Source organism: Typopeltis vanoorti, chromosome 6, assembly GCF_054136105.1.
Source record: "Typopeltis vanoorti isolate ZY-2024b chromosome 6, IOZ_Tvanoo_1.0, whole genome shotgun sequence".
Classification (NCBI taxonomy): domain Eukaryota; kingdom Metazoa; phylum Arthropoda; class Arachnida; order Uropygi; family Thelyphonidae; genus Typopeltis; species Typopeltis vanoorti.
In genome coordinates this window covers 45,258,493-45,281,325 of record NC_143554.1, presented here as the reverse complement: position 1 = coordinate 45,281,325, position 22,833 = coordinate 45,258,493, and the positions used below count along the sequence as shown (strand labels likewise).

At 38.2% G+C, this 22,833-nt stretch overlaps 1 protein-coding gene across 1 annotated transcript in view; it reads left to right on the top strand.

The window, feature by feature from the left end:
• LOC150105419 (BMP and activin membrane-bound inhibitor homolog) overlaps positions 1-20,541 on the top strand; it is a 42,595-nt gene extending 22,054 nt beyond the window's left edge. The window contains exons 2-3 of the mRNA XM_090394795.1: positions 16,001-16,303; positions 16,428-20,541. Coding sequence (XP_090250921.1) covers positions 16,001-16,303; positions 16,428-16,888 — 764 coding nt within the window. The 3' untranslated portion in view covers positions 16,889-20,541. The remainder of the gene's footprint in view (positions 1-16,000; positions 16,304-16,427) is intronic.
• The last annotated feature ends 2,292 nt before the right edge of the window (positions 20,542-22,833 follow it).

Sequence of the window (22,833 nt, the reverse complement as noted above, 5' to 3'; positions counted from 1 at the left end):
AGCCATAGAAAATAATTAATTCAGAATATATTTATTGATTCATTTGCGGAAGTTAATAAGTCGCATTTTTATGGCGATGCCATCTGGTCTGATTGATAGCGGTTAGTTTAAATTATTTTCGCCGAACACCACGCGTTTCCTACCCCCCCACCCCAATATTTTCCCCCGTTTATGGCTTTAGTGTTGCTTTGCTGCAGGAATAAATAAGTGACATCACACATGACACGCAGTTCGTCAACCCATCGGTATCGGACGATTGCATGCATGCACACGGTCATTGGTGTCTCTCTGTATGAACTTAACAACGTTCATTTCCGGCGCCATCTTTACCCTTAGTCACTAGCCTCTCCCAATGGAGATGACGGCTCGGTGTCTAGCCAGGAAGACGATGTGGCGTCACCCTCCCACAAGCCCGCCTAGGGCCGGACCCATGCCGTTCTTAGCTAGGGCTGCACCCAATAATTATGACCAAGATCAACAAGTGCTAGAAAAGGCGTCTACATCCCTGTACGGATCCCTCCATTACTTCTGTGTGGGTTGGATGACCAAGAGAGTAAACGCCACTCGCGCCCTTTTGTTTCCTCCCACTTCTCTTAATGACTGATCGGAACATGTGGAAGGCACTTAAGCAAATTCCAAATGCAACTTTGAACCTACAGTTTGTAATTGTAGATGCAAACAATAGTGATTTTTCTTTTTAGTTACTAATGACTGTTTTTGCTTCGCCTTAAAATTCATAAGCTGACTATGTAGAATCACTCATTAGCTTTTGTATGAATATTAGCCGAATATTAAGGTAATTTGCAACTGCTGAATTAACAGAGCTTTGACATGACAGAGTATCGTGAATCACATATTTGACTTTTCATTTTAATAGCTTTATTTTCTATATTCCTAATTATATGTCCCACCCATTTCCCCCCTCATTTCCTTCCATATGTGTATTTTCTGTCTATCCACGTGTTTTTCTGTATCTAAATTCCAGGGAACGATTCCTTTTAAACTCACTTGAAGGTCTGGTAAAACCCTGGATGGAGCTCATTTGCGGGCATCCATTAGCCCGTTTTTGTGAACTCTCGACGGACTATCTCTGCAACGATCTCTGTGAGAATCCCCCCAAGACAAACCCATCATAAGAGCAAAGTGACACGGTTGAAAGGGGGACGTTGTTCTTCGGAATGACTCCCCATCGCTCGCAGGACCTTTCGTTGAAGTGAGACTTATCGGAGCAGTCAAAGCAAAAATGTTGTGATAGGGGCCGGATACGGCTGGCAATCGTCGAGGGAGGCCCCACAGCTCGAGTTTCTACCAGTCGACTTAGTTTATACCCTGAACGACTTGATAACGATCGGTAGCCGAGTCGAATGCAAAAAAGGCCGTGCAAACGAAGCCTGGCTAACCTCTGTTCCGTAGAGTTTTTGACCCGAGGCCTTGCTCCGGAGATTGCTATCTGTCCCCTGTGAGACCACGTGACTGCGCGTTCTGAGGATCTTTTAAGTGCTGCGTGGTTGGAATGGGGCAGGAAGGTGAACGCTTCGAGACGCTTGCTGGCGGCTAGTGTTAAGACGTAAGAAAAGTGAGCGTTGTGATAAAGTATAAACAACCCTTCAAAGAATTGTGTAAATATTGCTCGAGCCTTCTGGACATACCGCGGATGCTTATACAAGTTCAGGACCTGCAACATAAAACTCTCTCGGACTTTGTACAAGGATTTGCGTGCTTAATAGTGATTCATTGTAAGCGAAGCCTTCACACACAATGTACACTTAAAAACAGCGTAAGTGGCTGTTGGTAAATCTGTGTGCGATGCGCATGCGCGATTATTTTGTTTATATGTGGGATCCAGTTATACCCGGTGTACGAAGTAAGACATTGATTGGCAGTCTCCTTCAAACATTTCTGCATGAATGAAAGCAGACCTTCACCCTTGCTCAATTTTAACTGATCATTGCCCTTTTCGCTAACCATAAATAATAAAAGAAAACCCAAGCAACCATTTCTTCATGGGCTATGCGATGACATATAACACACGCCTATTGTTCACCACAGTGGCACACAATATACTATAGATTCCGAGTTACTATTTTATAATTAATTACCTTTATTGGCTCGCGTAACATACGCTAATGTCTTATTTTTCCTCATAATAGTTCAGAAAAATATTCGCGATATAATACGGACTCAAACGTAGAAAGTTTGCAAGTAGTAGTGAGTGCATCTTATACTTAAATCTTATGCGAGACTTATTGCCATGGAAAACTACGTCACATCCGTTGGTTTTCATGAAACAAAAAAAAAAAAAGTTTACATAGCGACAGATACTAGACTTAAAACGACATGCGATCCACACACCGAACGCACTTGCACAACGCTGACACTCGCGAAAGTTGCACAAAAGCCTACGAGTTCGAATCCCGCACTTCGGCATGGATATTTGTGAATGCCATTAAGCGGTAGATGAATATTATCGTAGTCTGAGACTTCCTCCAGCCTTCTTATCGGAGGTGAAAAAGTTCTATGTTTGAAACTCCAGAGGGCGTTTCCAGCTTATGTAAAAATACTATCTACATAAAATTAATTTAAAAAAATCAGTAGTCTATCTAATGTAGTATAGGTTTATATATATATCATAGCTAAAAAATGCGCTGTAAACAAGCAGAATGCACTGTTCTTGCCCCAGGGATGTGTGATATCATGTTATCAATTAAGAACAACTATTTTATTCTATAGAGAAATTTCGTTTGTATTCAATAATTTGTGTTATAATTTTCTATAGTGTGAAGGTTTTGTTATCGTAAGCATATTAATTGCTGTCAGTTTAGTAATAATCAGAATTTTATTTTTAAATATTTCTTTTTGACGTATCGCTTTGTTGTTTATCTACCGACAAATGCCGTCAAGGAAAACTGATGTTTAATATCGCCAATTTATGAAACTGGTTCTTCGTGTTTGGCGTGAGGATGGTTAATTTGTATTGATCAAATGAAATTCTGAAGCGAATAGATACACAAATTGACAGTTTAATATTGGATCTGTCAAGTTGTACAAGATGTACACGTTGACACTTTCAGTCTGAATTCACGTGCATTCCAACGCATGCATTTCACGCGTGATTGTTCTTGCCACAGGTTCTGGCGATGCCCGTCTCGTTCAACATGCACCCAATTAACTGCAGCAATTTCTGCCACACACAAAGTGTCCTGCTTATGATTACTGTTTGCTGCTGTTGTCCTGCTAGAACTTACTGTATCACCGCCTTTCTCCCCCCCCCCCCCTGCTTTTAGTACAGCATTAGACGGCAATCGGGGGTTGATGACTAGCAAGACATGCGATTAGGGTATAAGATAACAAAATGTTTAATCTGCCAGTCTGTTAACAGAATTGGTAAGTAAATTACAGAAAGATAAAAAAAAACAAACCCGTAAACCTTTTTTTTTTAAATCTTCAAAGATATAATTAAAGGCTGTTTTTTTTTAAATAAAATCTACTGCTAAATTTTAGATGGAGAGAACACTCCATCTTCATCAATGGACAAAGTATTTTTCCCCGGATAAAAAGTTTTAATACATTGACAACTATTCACATGAATAGTTGATTTCATATTTTTGTGACTTGTTACTGAAATAATTATTACAAGTGCTTTTGTATTATTTCACTTACTTCAGGTGCCAAAAGAAATCCAAAAATATTACAAGAGGATTCCTCTTTTGATATTGCTAGTTGGCATGTCAGCGGTGTAGAAATTAGCACCATGTAATTAAAAAAAAAATTAGGAATTCGCAGTCATAGGCTGCGTTTTTTTTTTTTTTTTTTTTTCTGGATAGGAAGAAGAATGACAACTTGTTTGCTCCAGGATGCAAACAGTGAAAAGTGATATTCGCGCTCTGGCGGAAGGATACGTTTGTTTTCTCTGCAAGTCAAGCATTATTTTTCATTTGATATTAGATCCTTCTCAACACGGAACTGTAACTGGCTGTTTCTTCTTTTTTTTTCCCTGTTTTTTTTATTTTTTTATGGAATCTTAGAAATGCGGTACCGATTGTGGAAGGCTAACGTCATATTTTTAAAGAAAGGATTCTGTTTTCTGCACGTAAAGAGATACAGCAGCTAAGAGAATCCTCGGCACGGGGGAGGAATGACTTGGGGAAAATCTATTCAGTCCACAGGGGGGGGGGTTAAGATAACTATCAGTCTGACTAAAAAGAATTCTGAATGATTTCGAAAGATATTTTAGTACTCAAGAGGAGTGCTTAACACACGCCACCGTCATGAATATCGCATGACAGTTGCGATCATCCTTTCCATCTGCTTAAAAACATCCTCCCTATTTTAATGCCGTGTCGCAACTCGAGGAGGAATCACCAGATTTCGATGATAATTAATAACATAAGACTCTGAGTTAAAAAAAACTGCGGAGTAGTATTTAATTCTCTTTAAAATTGTACAGCGATAAAGACACTATATGAAGAACAAAATACACGTTCACTTCGCTAGTAATCTCAACACGAATGACGATGCACGCAGTGCGGTTACTTCTGGGTACCGATAATTTTAGCCCTTCCTTGGGATCAGAATCGCGTCCAGTACTTAACTTATTGCTTTTCGTTTGGCAAATAACTGCCATTAAGTTACTTGATAAACATAAATTACGGGATTAATATTAAGCTGCGCTAAACAACTTTAACACGAGTATCTTAATGTTGAGATACGTGATATGGGATTCAAGTCCGTCATAACCAAGGTGACCATACGTCCTGGTTTGGTGGATTTCGGATCTTTTGTCCCAGTGTCTCGAAAGATGCTAGTTTTTTCCTCGGGTTTTTTAATGTACGGGAAAAAAAGTGAGGCTTCTCGAATACGTCTTACAATAAAGATATTGTATCGAACACAAGAAATAAGTAACAATCACGAAAATGTCATAGAAACAAACCTCCGTAGATCAGTCGGTGATGCCCTTTGGTTCGAGTCCAGTCTAGGACGCAAAGAATCTTTATGTATAAGGATTTTTATGTATAACGAGTTTCCTTCCAGAAATCTGGGGGGGTTCATTCCGACAAAACAGACAAACCGGCCATAAGAACACACGCACTTAACACACAGAATATACTCTCCTCACAGACTGGGTTGCTTCGGCCGTAAATCCAGAACAACCAAGTCATATAAATTTTTTCTTTTAGTAAACGGCACCACTCCAAGCTTATACGCATGCGCGGAACTCTACGAACCAAACAGATGATGATATTAACTTTGTTACCGCCTGAGCGAGCTCTGTGAGAATGTTTATGATAAATGGTAATAATTTTATAAAATTTTCAGCGTGCTCAATATGGCTCCGAAATAAAAATTAATAAATACAAAATGAATTCAGTTTTATTAAAAATAAATATATACTAACGCCAAATTATTTAACGACAAGTCTCACGAGGCTATGGCTAATAATGTTAAGTTAGGTGACGTATAATTTCCATAAAGTCGTCTGCTCTTTCTTGAACTTTTCAGATTATGCAAGTATGTCACGCAGTTTCATAATTTTTCGGTTGTTTTTCGCTGCTGTACTATTATTAACAGTTGCAATGAACAGAAGATCGCAACACGCCTAAAACATACAAAGTCTTGGACTATTTCCAGTTAAACTGCTGTCGCAACAATATAACCCGCGCACGCATTAATCCATGTCATTCACCACTGTAATTGTTTACTTTTACGCTAAACAATAGGATAGGAGAAGTCAAAATGCAGCACTTCCTGTTGGCCTTCAAAGCCACGCGACTCCCGTATCGTGTGCTTACTTGCCTAGTGTGTTATGAGTTAAATTAAACTTGCTTCGTAGAGAAAATATAAAAACAATCCCTGAAAAAAAGTCGTATTTGACCTGCTGCCAAATTAAATGGCGCCATTGCTACATTTAGTTATTAGTCAGACGCATGGGGCACTGTTGTAAACATTTAGCCCGTGCGTGGGCGACAACAAGGGCACCGTGACGGGAGGCGAAAATTCCCGCACGTTCACTCCCTTCCCCCCTTTCATTTTTAAAGCGTTCTCTGCAAACAAAGTTTTAATAGATCTCCTTGCATTGCAATGCGTGTATTGTTGCTTCAATGTTATTCGATCAGTTTATTTTCCTGTGTACTAAGGTGAAATAGTCTATCCACTGTATGGATATTGTAGAATAAAGGAGGGTTTAATGCATCGATTGTGACTGGAATATCCAACAATGCACGTAGATATCCTGTAGAAAGATAAAATTGTCTTCTTCATTTGATTGTCCTTAATAGGATCACCGTCCTCGTCAGGACGATTACTGTGATAATGAAAAAGAAGAAGACTGGAAATTTCATATTAAAATATAGGATATTATAGATCCATCAGTATTTTATAGCTAAATATAAAAATAACATCAAAAACATTTCGAAATTTAGCAGGGCGAAGTTACCAGAAAAGCCTTTCGGCTGTATACGTTAGTAAATGGAAATTTCAATTCTTTGAATGTAATGCAAACATTTGTTATGTCAGTCGTGAAAAGATCTTCATTTCTATTTCAAAGTGAACAATAAGATTTGAACAGCTCCGATAAAGGAGACAAAGGAATCTGTGGCTCGATGAAGGATCTTTTAAGTCACCAGACTATTGCTTGCAGTAAAAATTCCTTCATAATTGCTCCCATTCACCTTGAGGTACGAAGGGTAGAATGCCCATTAAATCGATGCCTGATAGCAGGGTGCATTTAGCCGCCAGAAAACCGCTAGAACCGATTTTCGTATGGCCAATGCAGTCACACAACAGTCAAACGATAAAGAAAGACTAAGATAAAAAGAAAAAAAATCTAGAAGTGTGTGGAGATGGGGGGGGGGGAGACATTTGATTGCTTCAATTAGACAGTGGGATGGGATTGTGCGCTGTCGGCGTCATCAAAAATTCACCGTCTACGCAGCCTCTGGGAAAAGTGGCAGTAAATAAGCCTTAATCATTCCCTAATAATGTACTACGGCTCACGGAAATGACAATCAACGAGCCGGAATGGTGGGAAATGGCTGCGAAACAACACGCATGCGTAGTTGTGTAACCGCGGCTACCACCTGTACTCGCGAAAGATGAGCATCGCAGAGTGGCGAAGCTGCAGACGCCAAATTATTGTTTACGCGCCCGTACCTGCTCTACTACGGCCTGCATCTTTGAAATCCGGTTTCGCTCAAGACACCCTTTCATTAAGTTACCCCTCCATCCCCGCTCTTTTTTTTTTTTTTTTTTCTCCTGGAGGTAACGGCGCGGAAACCACCAGTTACTCTACTGCACACACACACACACACACACACAAACGGGAGGCTTTCTGGCTTGCCATGACACAAAAATTGCAGGGTGGTAGTTAGTGGAAAAGGTATAAAATAGGGAGCGGAAAGATCCCTCTCTCGCGGAGTTTTTTCTTGCCCTATAAAAAATGAGTCGTTAATATCCAGACGCAAAATGAAAGAATTCGGATGCCACGAGAGAAAAGGACATCAGAATTTATTTTCTCATGTCTAATTATTTTAGTTATTTTTACCTTCAGACATGATTAAAGAAGATTTTACGACTGTAATTAGAAATAATTTGAAAACAATCAAAATAAAGTAACCTTCACATGCTGACACTTTTATAATTGATATAAAAATAAAAATGGTTTATAGTTTGTTTAAAACATCTCTTCTCAGACGAATTTCTCTATTTAATGGTAAATGTTATAAGCCTTTATTATATACTGGAAGCATGATTCTAATATGAAATTAATTTCAATTGTTGAGCACGTGTCTCTGGCTTTAATGCTTTCTCGCACAAATAGATGATTCTAAAGCAGACGATAGCAGCTCAGGCTCACTCACGTCTAAAATGTTGAAAGTAGCATTTAACACACACACACGAATTGGGACTTAATGAGATAAACAGAAGCGACATATTCTAAGAATTATCATAGGCACTTATTTTTGACTTATACGAGTTATTTGTGTTATTTAATTTATTTATTTTAATTAAATTATTATTTTATTATTATTTATTTTTTTTTTATCGACGTTAAGGTGTCGGTTAACTCCAAATTGTGAAAATTCGTTTCAAATCTGCTAAGATACAGAGAAATTAGCTTAGCTCACGTTATACACATTGCCAGCAGGTGTCGCTGAATCCTGCTATCTCGTCTGCCCATCCCAGGCGCACACTGCGTCGTTAATCATGAATATGGATCGCTTTTCAACATTTTTCCTCCGTCGTATGAGCTTCTCCAGCATTGGCATGTGCACACACCCTGACCTCGAGGACCTCGCTGTTTGGAGATAGCCATCTGTACTGGGTGCCGTGACGGTCTTGCAGAATGGGGGGGGGGGGGGAAGCAAACAGTTCCACGGCGGGAAGAAGGTTAGGGGACTTTTAAAAACGTGCTTGCGGAAATTGTAATGACAAAGGGGAAACTAGTCTTTTCACCATTTGTTTTAGCGGAGTCTGGTTGGGAAGTCCGTGGACGGAATACTAAGTAGCCTGGTGGGATTATTTGTTTTCTTAGTTCGGCCCCTTGAAAGTTGAGTGGCAGAGCGAAAGATTATCTGTATCATCCGGACTTCAAAGATACCCGGTAGGTAATAAGAATAACTATCCCTCTATTTGAGATCTGTAGATTGTTGAAGTAGTGATTACTTAGTTCTCAACCCACTTTTAGTACCAAATAAAAGCTGTGAAAACGATGGCGAGATGCTGATAAGCATCTGAAAACAAAGCGCTGCAAAGGAGAACAGATATGCGACTAACTGCAAAGCAAATAATGACTGAACAGCTAGAGAAGTTTCAAAAAAGTAAATGTATAATAAGAAATAAACGAAGGTAAGCGAGCACATAATTGTGACGTAACAACGCTAGGAAATTTCCATATTACAACAATGGAAAACAAGAAAAAATAAATGTAAGTGGTCGCATAATTAATGATGTATGACAATTGTGACGTAACAATGCTAAGGCATTTCCATAGCAACGATGAAAAAAACAAATGTTAGTGATCTCATAATTATGATGTATAACAACTTTATTATGACGACAATAATAACATTAATTTAGCCATCAGCACATGGATGTTATTGATACATCGTAATTTTTGTTTTTCCCTCATATACTGACAAACGAAAAATGCGTTTCATTCGCATAATATGGCTCACAAATACAGCACTTACAATCATATTCTTCCTAAGTGATCTCACGCTGTGACTAATATTTTAAATGCCGTTAACACCTCTGACCTCTACATTTCTCTCGGAAATTAGCTACGGCCTTGCAATAATTAGCGTCAGCTAATGAATCATCTCATTAAATAAGGCTGAACTAAGACGCACAGTCATTACTTTCCTTAAGTTTAACAGCTTGCAACCTAAGTTTATTAGTTAGGGTTAGTCTCGTAAAAATGGCAGAAGTTGTTAACGATTCCGTGCATCCGGGGATTTAATGAACCGACATGTTTTCCAGAACACTTCTCATCAGTAAAATTTGGCAGTTAAGACTTCGTTCTCGGTAATTCCTTGAAAAGAGCGAAATCTGTTTCTGAGCTGCCAAATTGCTGAAACTCTTACATGCAATGCATTATATGGCAGACGGGGTGTTTTTGTATTTCATACGCTACACGCGCACTCAGTGCGTGCGGTAGATAAAGAACAGCAAGACGGAAGATGGAAGTGAGGGTGGGGGAAAATCACTCAGGAGAGGGGAGCTTAACTGCACCATAAACAGTTAGTCCAGCGTCCCAGGAAGGAGACAGTTTGTCTTGCTAGGGAGCTAACCGATGACGGCTACCACAAATCAAGACGCCAGCGAGGGTCAACGGCGATAACCTTAGCTAGGATGCCGAGGTCGTTCTTTTCTCCCGCCTTCTGTCTCTCTCGGTTGACCCCACGTCCATTGTATAAACTAGCCGGCATCACGATTTAACCCAGTGACCCTCCCCCCACGTCCCTCCGCCCTCCCGTAGTCGAAAGCAGACCGTTTGAGGCACGCTTGACTTTCTCTGTTTTTTCCCTTACACTTTGTATAATCTGCTCTCAGCAGGGCTGCAGAAGGTTAGGCATACAAAGAGTGTGTTGTCTTATGTAAACCTTGGATATCTAGCAGAAAGGCTTATCTCTAATCGATTGGAACCTCGCGAGCAGCCAACAAGATCTGTAACCCGAGTCGGAGGAGCTATCTTCGGGATGTTTTCTTTTTCTTTTTTTGCTCAGAGAACCCCATAATGAAGTTACTGGCATTTTTTTTTAATTAAAAAGAAGAATGCATCACTTGCTTGCTGCACACGAGTGGCAACAAATGGGTGAGGATGTAAAGTTCGAATTATTTTCAAAAACATGATGGAAATTGGGATAAACAGTAGATGGAAATGGCTTGATAACAGTCATGCGCAGTGCATATTTCTCTGGATTGCGTCCGTTATTCTTTACTGGAAATGTGGACAGCTTTTCGATAATAATAAGTAGACAATTAAGGATAATTATTAACATTTGTATGCTTGCCAGTGCTTGTCCATCGTGTATTTAGGGTGTAGGAGCTAAAGGAATGTGGAGGCATAACGTACGATCTTCGACTGCTGATACTGGAAACATATACTGACTACTCTGCCACCGGGTGTACTTCAGCAGAATATATTGTCACCATGAAAGCAACCACCGTCACAACTGTCTTAATTAACAAGCAATCAAACAGTTATATATGGAATTTATATTTCAAAGGGAAACTGATAAAGAAAGCATTAAGTACCGCATTAAGAGAAACTTTAAAAGTAAAACTATGCGTTCGAATGGTGGCTTATTCGATATAAGAAAATTCGCTTTTTTGTATGTCTTGGATGCAACTGACGCTCTTCAAAGATAAGACAATTAATCCTCTTTTCTGTTAAGTGTTTTTTTTTTTTTTTTTTTTCAAAAAACAAGCTGAAATGCTAACACTTTTTCTACTTCTCAGATTTGAGGAGTAGAAAAAGGTTACCTTGTTTGATGAATCCCGTTTTCACTTGTTCTGCGATCACAGGGAATAGTGTCACTAGCATGAACGTGCCCCATCGTAGCACGTGGCAATCCGTTTCGGACATCCGTTAAATTCTCTGATAGCGAAGCATCAACCTCTGAATTCCGCAGCTCGCTTGAACATTGCTGCGGAGGGCCAGCTGCATCCCTTCTGGCCCGCAGTTGATGCATCTGCTGATGGTCACTGTCAGCAGAAGATGGTCACAGCCTGTTTAGGAATGGTTCCGGAAGATGATGGTGATCTCGCCGGTGCTTAACCGACTTGCTCATTCAACGGGTCTCAGATGAGCATCAATAAAATGAATTCATGTCTCGATAGACCAGCAGGTCGCGATCATTCCTGTGTAGAATGATTTTAACACCTTCAAGAATTCGCGTCCTGATAAGTTGAGGGGTCTAAGTATTCAGCGCGTGTGTAAATTCTGTTTGGAAAGTGCCAATGAAAGGAAAACTGAATGTTCCATAACATACGAGCATCAATAAAACGTTTAAAATAACAAGGGCTGTTTAAGAACATGACTTACGAACAGCCTTAGGACTTAAATTAATCGTCCTACTTTAGAGATCAAACGTGGAACTATTTCAAACCGCTTCAGACCTCCAACAAGTCAGGTGATAGTCTCGCACCAGTCGATGAAATTTATCTCCCACGTCAAGACATTCCCAAACATCTTCACCACAATGTGATTCAAATTCGCAGTCGATTATTGAATGTTGAGGCTTTTCCATTCGGCCAGCCACACAGACGATTGTATATTATTATTGTCGTTTTGCTTTCTTGATTGCCTATCTTCTGGTCAGTGGTTCCATATTAATGACGGAAAAATTCCAAGGCTTCAGACAATCGCTTTTCTAATTAGCTCTTCAATTATTGTGCGGTGATCATGGATTTTAAATCCCAAGCCTCATTATATAAGCTCAATAAGCAAAAACGTGTTAGTTCATAAACTACGCATTCAAAATATCTTTCCTCGTCTATTTTATAGCGTTAATGTCTCTTTAATGTGAATCCCCACCCTCATACTTATCGTTACTGTTTTTACGTTCATTGCAGTAAGAACTAGTGTGCTGACATTTATTTCCTCTAGATGTCGCCACTGATCTCTTCCTACACCTACCACAGGTACCTAAATTTCCAAGCCCATAAATTTAAATTAGTGCTATCGCATTCGTGAATTTCTTATTACAGATAATCCGAAAATGAGAAAGAAGTTCGGTTAGACAATCACCTTGGCAAACCAGTAGCGTTACTGGCTGTCTTCGTGACCAGTTCGTGGTTATCATACTAATGTCATCGACCCTGAACTCCCACACAATCTAAAACTGCGTGCACCGCAGATTTCGTGTGATAAAAAAGGGGGAAAGTATTATTCGAATGCGGTAATCTGCCATCAAATGGCACCTACATGCACGTGATGCAGGAAACTAAACATTGTTTCATGTATATTGCGTGCAACAACTCGAATCAAAAAACGGCCTGATACAATAGCATTTATCAGTCGGCCTTATTAACCCCCCCCCCCCCATCATCGGCGTGGATGTTTGTGCTTGTTTTTAGGTTAGTGATGAATTTCATCGCTCGTTATGAGACCATCAAAGATTTGAAGTGACTTGAAATAGTTCCATGTTTGGTCGATAGATGGAGTTTCTAAATTATATAAAAAATAAATTAAAATTTAAAACATAATAAGAATATCTTAGTCCAACCACAATACTAATGGATCATAGGGTTATAACTTTTCCACGTTAAGATACCAAATTAAAAAAAATATATCAAATGATAAATTCAGTTATCTGCGAAATATGAAATGATTGCATTTAGCCGCATTTCGAGGTGAATTATATGTTTGGCAACTTGCCAACTGTTGGAGTTAAAAATGAGAAACTTTGATGGGCTGTAAACTCGCATTTCAACGTAACAATGAAAATGCGTGCAAAACTTTCTCATCGAGTGAAGTGCTCCATTCAAAGACAGGAAGTGCAAGCTAATGTAAATTTCATGCTTCCAAACATCGCATTGTTCCACGTGCTAGTGACGGGGTACGAAGGGAAAAATTCCCGTGCCTCTTACCGTCAGTTCCTAAGGTTACTGGGTTAGTTTCTGCAAACTAGCCGGCTAATGATAAACAGGCCGTAACAGCACTCCGCAACAAGACTCGTGCTTCAAACGAGTGACACTCCCTGACTAAACAATTGGGCCGCCTAAGAACTTGTTTGCCGAAGGTGTACGGAATACGTTATGCGCGTGCCTCAACCTGAACTGCACTTCGTGTGGAGCGGAAATGTTGACGAGTAGCGTCGTGATACAAAGACTTCCATTTTAGAAGCTCGTTTGCTTGATAAGGAAGAGGAGGAACTCGCGGTCCTCTTTCTGAGGAGGAATGCGATCGTAAGATCCTCCTCATCATGTGATCAATCTTCATTTTCTTAAGCATCGGGGTTTGGGGTCGCTTCATAAATTATGGAACTTTTTTTTTTGGTGGGGGGGGATGACGATGTGACAGGGAGGATCTAAAAATACGCTGAACAACAATTTTTTTAAATTTTTTAAAATGATTTGAACCCAGATTGAAGGAAAAGGTAGCGTGGTCAACAGTATGCTATTTATTGGTTTGATGTTTTTAGTCGAAACTTTTTGTATTCTGTTACCAAATAAAAATGGGAATATAAATTAAAGAGTCCATATTTCATAAACAATAAATAGAAACAAATATTGTACCTGCAAATAATTAACGTCCTTTAAAATTCTGTTGGAACTTCCATAGCTTAGTTGGTACAGACGACCCCTTTGGTTGTAAAAACCCCGGTAGGACGTGAATCAAATCTTTTCGGTCAAATGATGAGTTGGCCGGTTTCATAGCCGGTGAAGGGTTATCGTCTCATAATGATATTGCATATCGTGGATAACAGTCGAAACGTAATTTATTTTAGAATTTAGTAATTTTTGTTGTTAAGATGATAAAAATACACTAAAAAACATGGATATGGCGTTGTATTCGTATTTCTATGACAACAGTACGTTTTGCTTACATATTCAAAAATTAGTAAAGATATTTCAGCGCGATATCCAGTCCAACATCTAGTTATTTTATATTATAATATTTAATGTATACTGTAAAACTGTTATATTTAACTAATATTTGGTTTTTACGTTTGCTTATTACATTCGTTACGCAATTTCCGACAGTCTAAAATTCTAGCATTGCATTCTGTAATTCTTCGGACTAGCCTTCGACTATTTTTATGAATGTGTGATGGCTCCATCTAGCGACTATACTGTGAAGTGAGTGGAGTCTCACGGTCTTGAATGTCTGCAATGAACTGCAGTTCTCTTTACGTAGCATTCCTCTTAGCATTATTGTGTGAAGCGTGCAGACTGGCTCCCCCTTTCCATTAGGGGAAAATAATCTAAAATACATAATTCATGTAACGGAGCACGTCTGTGTGTCATCCTCCTATTGTAGATCAAAAATGATGTGGTTGCTGACCCTTAGAACGTTAAAATGAAGCACACCCCAATTAAAAGGATTACTGTTGTCACTTTCATCTGCCTTATTTATTCAAATTTCTACCAGACTATATCCAGGAGAAAGAACTATATCTAGAAGTAAAGAAGAGCAAATAGCACATAGTTGATATTGTCGCATCATATCAAGATCACAATTCTTGTAATTCCCGAGTCTCTATAGCAACCAAACCGATAGAATCCTAATCCATCAGCAGTGCTGAAGTACTACATAGAATATCCCCAAACGCTTTATCCACCGTAACAAAATCGTCCATTTTCGCTGAGCCACCGCGCCACTCATCGGCGCTATAAAACAAACTCGATGTGGTCTAAATGCTACATTTATCACATCATCGTTCAAATTGTGGTTCATGCTGTTAGAGGGCGCTTACAGACTGACAAGAATTATATTGCTGTATTATATAATCAGGAGATGACTCGATGTAAATAGAGAATCCAATTTCAATGTGTCATTAAGCACTGAAACTGTGTATTACGTATAGAATATTAAAGTAATTATATATCAGGTAAAATATTTAAAATTTTTCTGTTATAACTAATTTATAAGGAAATTAATTATAATTAATATCATACATCTTTTATTTTTTAATATAAATTTAAATATATAAAAGACTATGATTTCTTTGATGTGAAAAAAGTCCTTTTCAGGACTTCCAGGGTAACGAATGGCAATGCTGTAGCCAATGAAGTTTTAACTGAGGCTCGGCTATTGCCGATACCCAGCCATGACTAGAGCTTTTAGCTCAATAACACCTCATCCACACAGATATTCTTCATTCAGATGACGGGATAAAGAGTCAAGGACTCGGTCCATCGCCCAGTTCTTTTAAGAACTTAAGAACTTTGATGTGAAAAACATCCTGTGTGGATTTTTTTGTCCTAGTTCTGGTGCAAGCTACAAAATAAACGTGGTTCATTTTGTATTTGGTGCTTATTCGTTCGTACCATTAATTTTAAAGGGAAATCATGTTTTATTTTATGTTCCGATTTTCAGGAATGCATCCCAATTATAAAGCGGAAGTGGATCTCCACTTTATTGATTTATTGATGTAGTAGCGTAAAAAAACGAATATCCTGATAGCAAACGAACGAGTTACTTTCCGTTTGTTACCTAAACTTAGAAGGACAAAGGTCACAATTTATAAACATATGATAAAACTCACTTCAATTTCGTTTTATCTAATCGGTAGACTGAAATCGAAGATGTATTCAAACCGTTGTAATACAATGTTTACTATGAATAGATTTGACGTCGATCAAGAGCAAGAGAAAGAAGAAGAAATACTGAATGGGGGAGAAAAACAGATTTTTTTTTTTTTTGTTTCTGAGTTCTTAATTTAATATTCCGTTTACATTTAAAATATTTATTAATTTCACGTATTTACATTTCGATAGTGTTTTAGAAACTAAATAATTTCTGTTTATTTATTTTTCTAATTTTATTTTCCAGCGGAAATCAGGTGTTACTGCAATCTTCCAGTATGTGTCGCCACTGGCTACATGTGCAAATCTTCTCTTAATCTGTGTTTCACGGAGCAATTCAGTTTTAGTAGCGACCTATCCCATTCGAGACATGGGTGTGTAGAAATTCTTCATCGCCACCAGAGGGAGCTGTGTAACCATGATAATTCCAATATAGCTTCTGGACGTTTTCCCACTGTGCTGTGTTGTAGCGACGATATGTGTAACTATGTGAATACGATGGACATTAACATTCAGGTGCATACCAAATCCAACCATACGCATTTATCAGGTAAATAAAAAAAAAAGTCAACGATTTGAACATTTATTCTTACTAATTATGTTATTAATTAACCCAGCATAGAACAACACTGATTTTTTTTTCTTTTCTTTTTTTTTTTTTTTTTTTTCCCTAGGCGTGTATGGTTACAACGACGATCGCCAGTATTATGGTTCCAGCCACGAGGCGGCGCTGCAGCAAGACCTGTGGTTCAAGGCTGCCGTTATTGCAGTTCCAATTGCTGGTGGTTTTATACTGATCATGCTCATCCTACTGGCTGCACGCATGCTAAAACAGGACGGCAAACGCCAGCGTCAGCTGTTGGAGTTGCGTCGTCAGAGACAGTTCAAAGCACACCTGTTGCTTAGCGACCACCGCATGTACCCCGAAAAGAAAAGCCTTCCAGCGAAGAACCAACACGGCATCTACAGCAACTTAAGTCTGACTCTCTCACAAGACAGCTGTTACACGGAGGTCACAGAGAGGCAGTTCATTTACGACAAGGCGGAGAGCGGCGGAGGGGGAAACGGCGTGTTCTCGGCGACGGTGTTTCCGTGGACTAGATGGGATCCCCAGAAGTCGGCGACTCTCGTCTGATTGTGTATAGCTTTCCAAAATGCCTTAAGGATACTAGAAGGACTTTAATCATTATAATTATCGTTCTTATGTGAAGGCCTGGAGATTGAATAGTGCGTTATGCTTGGGAGGATACCCTGGGTTCAAGGATAGCCAAGAACTGCTCTCTGGTGGGGCGAGAACGGCGAAGATGTGTGATGTCCAATAATGACAGTACTTGAAGCCTGAGAACACTTGTGTGTAGGTCTTCAAGCCTCGAGTAATTTGGCCAGCCTACAAAATTCTATTCTAAAAAAAAAAAGGGGAGGGTGATTTTTTTTTTTTTTTTTAGTCCGTTTCTTCTTACCGGCGAATTTCGACTATACATTTCCTCTCCGGCTTAAAGCGGAGATGTCTGAAACAGCTAAGAAAATCCTAGTTAAATAGGACCTTCTTCGCTGCTAACTACGAGAAATTATTGGCTCTTGAACCCCCATGATAATAATGAGGCATTTAATTTCTCAGATTTTCTTTTCTTTTTTACCGTTTCATTACAGCCAGAGAATAGTCAGTACCCTAATATCACAAAGTTGACTTCAATTATTTCAACAATAGTCACGAACTTTGTATATATGAGCAATTATTCACCCCCCAACACGAATGGTTGTGGTTCACATACGCAACAATGTTTCAGCCGAGCTTATGCTATTCATGTTCTACCGATTTTTCTTTCCTCAAATACTATGAATATAACCCTCCCCCAGTCTTTTAGACAAAGCCAGTGTCGCTGTTTTGGATTTCAACAATGATTTGCCACAACAATTCTGCGCGAGATTAAAATTACTTTTACTACAATTAAACAACAATCAAGTTCCACACACGTGCGGATCAATGAGAAATGATTTCATACGCGAAGCTAGATTCCAATGATTCATAGCAAGACTAAGGCTCTTCAGCTGTTGAAGATTTCAGCGCATTAGGCCGCCATTTCGCATCATGTTCGAACTATACTGTATATATAGATTCTCGCCTTTGAAATATTACAATTTCTCCATATTTAACAGCAAAGTTTGGGGTAGTTTATCTTTACAAATCTATCCCCCTCTTCTTGAAATATAGCTAAGGATTCTCTTTTGTAATAGAGATCGAGTAAGTGTTGACTTGAAAAAATCCGCCAGGTGGCATTGTTATTAGCATTTTGGTCCTTCCCAAAGTATCTTATTCTTGATATTGCCGGTGATCCTCAGCCAAATTTTCTGACAAATAACATCCGTGTCTTCCTTTGTCATTTCCACTGCATTTTATTCAATTTTATACAGAAATGCGCTCAGAGAAATTCTCCGTTACTTCGAGAGCGTTTTAATTTCCATCTTCCTTCAGTTAGTTGTCCCAGCCACTCGCATACGGGATTCGAATTCTGCAGATCAAACTGATGTGCCTTCTACTTCGTCAAATATTCTCTAGAGGGAGCCACAGTATCGTGCTCTTTCCATACGGTTTGTCCGTAGTTTGTAATTAGCCGAATTTTTTTTTTTTTTTTTTAAAAAAGGTAGTTTCTTCCGTAATTGCGAGCTTAGGGAAGTGGGGAAATGGGCTTCGGTCCCGCTATTTGGTGCCATTCCGATTTATCCGACATTTTTTTCATTTGTTCTCCAATAGTACAATACATATATTACCGCTTCTTTCTTTTGACGCAGAATAAATGGAAATGAGAGATAGTCTAGCACTTCTTGAAGAGATTGAAAGAAAACAACATGATATTTACAAATGATTCTTTACGATTTGTCGTGCAAATATTAGGCCTAGTACTGTGACACGCTAAATATAACCTTAAAAATTCTTCGACTCCACGAGGTAGGCCAGTAAGAATATTATTTACAAATTGCATCTAACAGTTGTAATTTTGGACTCTCATACTGGATTTACGAGCTTAAAATAGTGTTCCAGCTACAACAGAAGTTCTTTGATTGTTGCTGAAACAATATTACTAAGCCTAATATTCACGGACAATTTCGCAAAGCCCACGCTGTACGTAAATGAATCTTTTCGCTTTATTTGGTTAATATTTAATTAAATTCTGAGAATCTTTGTCGATTTTGAATATCTAGATGGAAATAAACACAGTACAGAATACATGATTGTAGAATACATCGACACAGAATAAGAGACATTTATTTGTCGAGAGCTGCGATGATATCAAGAAGTTCCTGAAACAGTAGCGACTACAGAGGGTTGTAAATCACGCTTAAAACCCTTAAAGTGTGATTGCAAATTTAAACACGAAGTATTTATGTCATTGGTAAATAGAGGGCGGAACCCACATTTATAGCGAGAGAACTAAGGTGCCAACAGGTCTCAATCCAGTATTGATATTTGATGGATGAGCTATCTTTTCAAATCTCCATTAGTTTGATTTTTTCCTTGCTTTTTTTAATGGGCCATCATTGGTCATATACGAAAACCTTAGCGTGACTGAATCTACACAGAGGTCAAAAAGGGAAATGAGGTGCAGTCAAGGTTTCGTTTTTCCAAAGAGTCCGAAATTTGTTCTTATTTAAATACAGAAAACCTTTTCCCTCATCCTTACAGAAAACATGTACAAAGAACTCTCTGCCAACTCATTTTCTGATTCCTTCTAACATCATTCCAATTGCTCTTTACATCAGCAGTGCCTTACTTAGTCCTATTTAAAAAAAAAATGGACTTCATATTACAAGACCTTCGCTCATGACACCAATTCTTCCATGGAGCTAGCAAATAACGAATGCACAAATTAATTCAATTTGTTCCTTCCAAAATGCCAAAATATAAAACATTTTTTATTCTTCAAAATCTTTATCATTGCACAGTTATTTTTAAGAAATTGAGATACATAGTCTTTTTTTTTTTTTTTTGAGATAATATCAATTTTTTTCGTGTTGCATATTAGTTCTGTTAGTTGACAAAAAAATAGCTGAATTTTATTTCAAAGGCTTACCAGTGTTGTAATATTGTTAGATTTACCAAAACGGATTCGTTAGTTATTCTACTGAACAAACAGCTAAACAGATGTATTGTAAATATAATTTTACTTAGTATAAAATAACGTATACTTTGAATAAGTGTTCAAAATGCCGTATGCTGATAGTCGGTGCTATTAATTATAACTAGAACCAAATGTGGCAAATAAATTTGCTTACTAAAATCCTGTAGAAGAAAACATGATTGGTGTATGATAAGATTAAGAGGCGTGGAATGTATTAAGGCTACTTTAAAGAGTTAAGGAGAGTCAGCAGATTGTGGGAGTTCGACTTTCAAACATTCCTTAGCAATCCCATCTTGGCAGCAGCACAGAACTTCTTAGAGAATTTTTTTTTTTCTTAATGTTTGCATGAAGTTTATCCCTCTTTAAAAGGGAAAGGAGAAAAGTCGAAATTGAAGTCCGATTTAAAGAATCCACAGCGAGAAAGATGCTTCAACACACAATGATTGGTGATAGTCCCTTGAATTATTGTACGATGCTGTAAATACCGTCGAGTGAGCGCACACACTTTTCCTAATATGGTTATAGACTTGCACTGTTTGTGTCGTATTGCCTGTGAGAAATGCTTCAGGATTTCTGTAAATAAGATTTGTTTTGCGCGCTTTTTTTCATGTATCATATGAGGGGTGTAAGATATTTTATTATGAGAAAGTAAAATTTATTTATTAAGAAATTATTTGCTCGTTTTGGCTTCATTATTTCAGGAATAACAGTTACACACACACACGTAACTGTTATCCCTTGATCATCACGTGTCACACAAACTTATCTCCTGATCAGTACGTTACACCTGACATGTGCTGATCATTGACACTCCACACAATAAGCGGACTGTCATCAACCAGCAGATTCACTTTTAATGGGTTTGATGAATACACACGACGTCATTGTTATGATTCCGTCAATTATTTTACGAAAATGTTCATAGGGGTTCCGTGAAAAAAATAATTATGTAAGGTTTGGTTTTCGCAGTCTTATAAAATTTAAGAAACTGTTCTAGATCATGTGGTTCTAATAACGTTTTTTTTAAATATGTTTCTACAAGCTAAAATGATAAATAGAATACAAATCATAAATGACTAGGCTTTACTGTAATTTATCTCATACCACCGAATGATTGTCCGTTGGTGGAGAAGCCGGCAACGTGTCGCCTCTTCAACCCATTAACATGGGCGAAATTCCTGCAGTACAAATCCGGATTACTCTACTAAATAGCCGAGGTCACTTCTCGGCATTCGACCTTGAATGAGTCATTCAGGTATGCTGCACCACGCAGAATAACCAGTAAGGTATTTAAATAAATTACTTTGGCTCCCATAATAATGGTTACTTATAATGCTGATAATGTAACTGTATTACACAGACCGAAAATACCGACAAAATGGGGATTCTTCGAATAGTAATAACGGAACTTTATCAAGAAGTGGGTGATGACCAGAGAACTTGTCAACGGATTTATAACTTAAGAAAATAAACACAATTCTTACATTTAACGTTTGCAATGGGTGGTGATGAAATGCATTATAAATAAGGCACTTTTGAGTTCCCTCATTTAATCGTATTGTTGCAAAACTCATCGACGCACGTGTCACAATTGGTAAATGAGTGTATGAGTGTATCATTGTTCATCACCCGAATCAAACGATTCATACCGAATAAACGTGGTGTTATTCAGGATTCCAACGATTCGCAACAATTAATTTGTGATGCTGATCCCATGAGACCTACAGACCAAGAAGATAATATTGCTGAACTCGTGATCCCACGAGGCATCCAGAATATTACAAATGGAAGTGCCTCTGAAATTGAGATCTGTACAAATGCCATTATAAGCGGCAGAGTTCGATTCCAGAAATCGTGTCTTCTAGGAAACCTTCATTTATAATTTTTAATTCTCACACAACACGCGTAAGTTTGTAACACAAAACGGAGTTAAATGCACGATATATAATGTCCTCCTCCAGATCTCTCCTTCCAAATCACTTTTTGAATTTTTCAAACAACGTTGCGGTTTGGACTTGGATCGCGGCTCACAGCATCAAAATACTCAACGCTACGAGGTCCTCGGCGAACCACCCTCGCCCCCATTCCAGTCAAAAAATAGTTCCGATTTCTTAATGTTAGATCAGCGGTTGTCTATGAGTCACAAACACTAAAATTTGTCACATTTAGCAGTTCCGTATTTAAGGATGGCCCTAAGCTTCTTTTAGGGTCTCATCCTTAAAAGGAGGGGGTAGCATTTTGTGGAAGCAAGGAGAGAAATACAGAAAACATATTTAAAGTGCAATGTGGAATATTTATTATTAGAAATGCACCATTTTAACATTTCAAAAAATATTTTAAAAAACTTTACATAGGAATTAAGTTGCTAATTTATCTTTGGATTTTAAAACTTTATTGGGCAGTTAATATTATATGTCCTATGCAATATTAACTTCCCAACAATTATTGATAAAAGGAAATCCAAATTTTTTAATATTCATTGCTAATGAGACCGCTCTGAAAAGATTTAATACACTAAATCATTTTCCGGAAACTTGAATAAATTTTAAGAAAAAAATAGTCGATTGAGAATTTCAAATCTTATTGTGCTTTGAATTATCTTAAGCAATATCACAATTACATTAGCGTATCCAAGATGGATTTTTCTTCCTTTGTCTGGAAAAGCTTTCGTTGTATGGTCCCTCTATAAACGGCATTATAATTCTGCTGAAGGAAATTTTAAAGGGAAAAAACCAGAAGGCCATTAACATTTCGATCAGACAGAGCTTATTAAAAAATCTTACATTCCAGATAGAGAAGAAGATCGAAATTAATAAGATGCACGTGCGTTCATTTATGTTTTGTCGCTACGATTTCATTAGGCTTAGAGCATAAGAGCTGACAATGAACCACAAAACAATTGGGATATTTCTGACTCACGTGGGTTGCGAGATATTAATAAACAGCTGTTGATATGGAAATC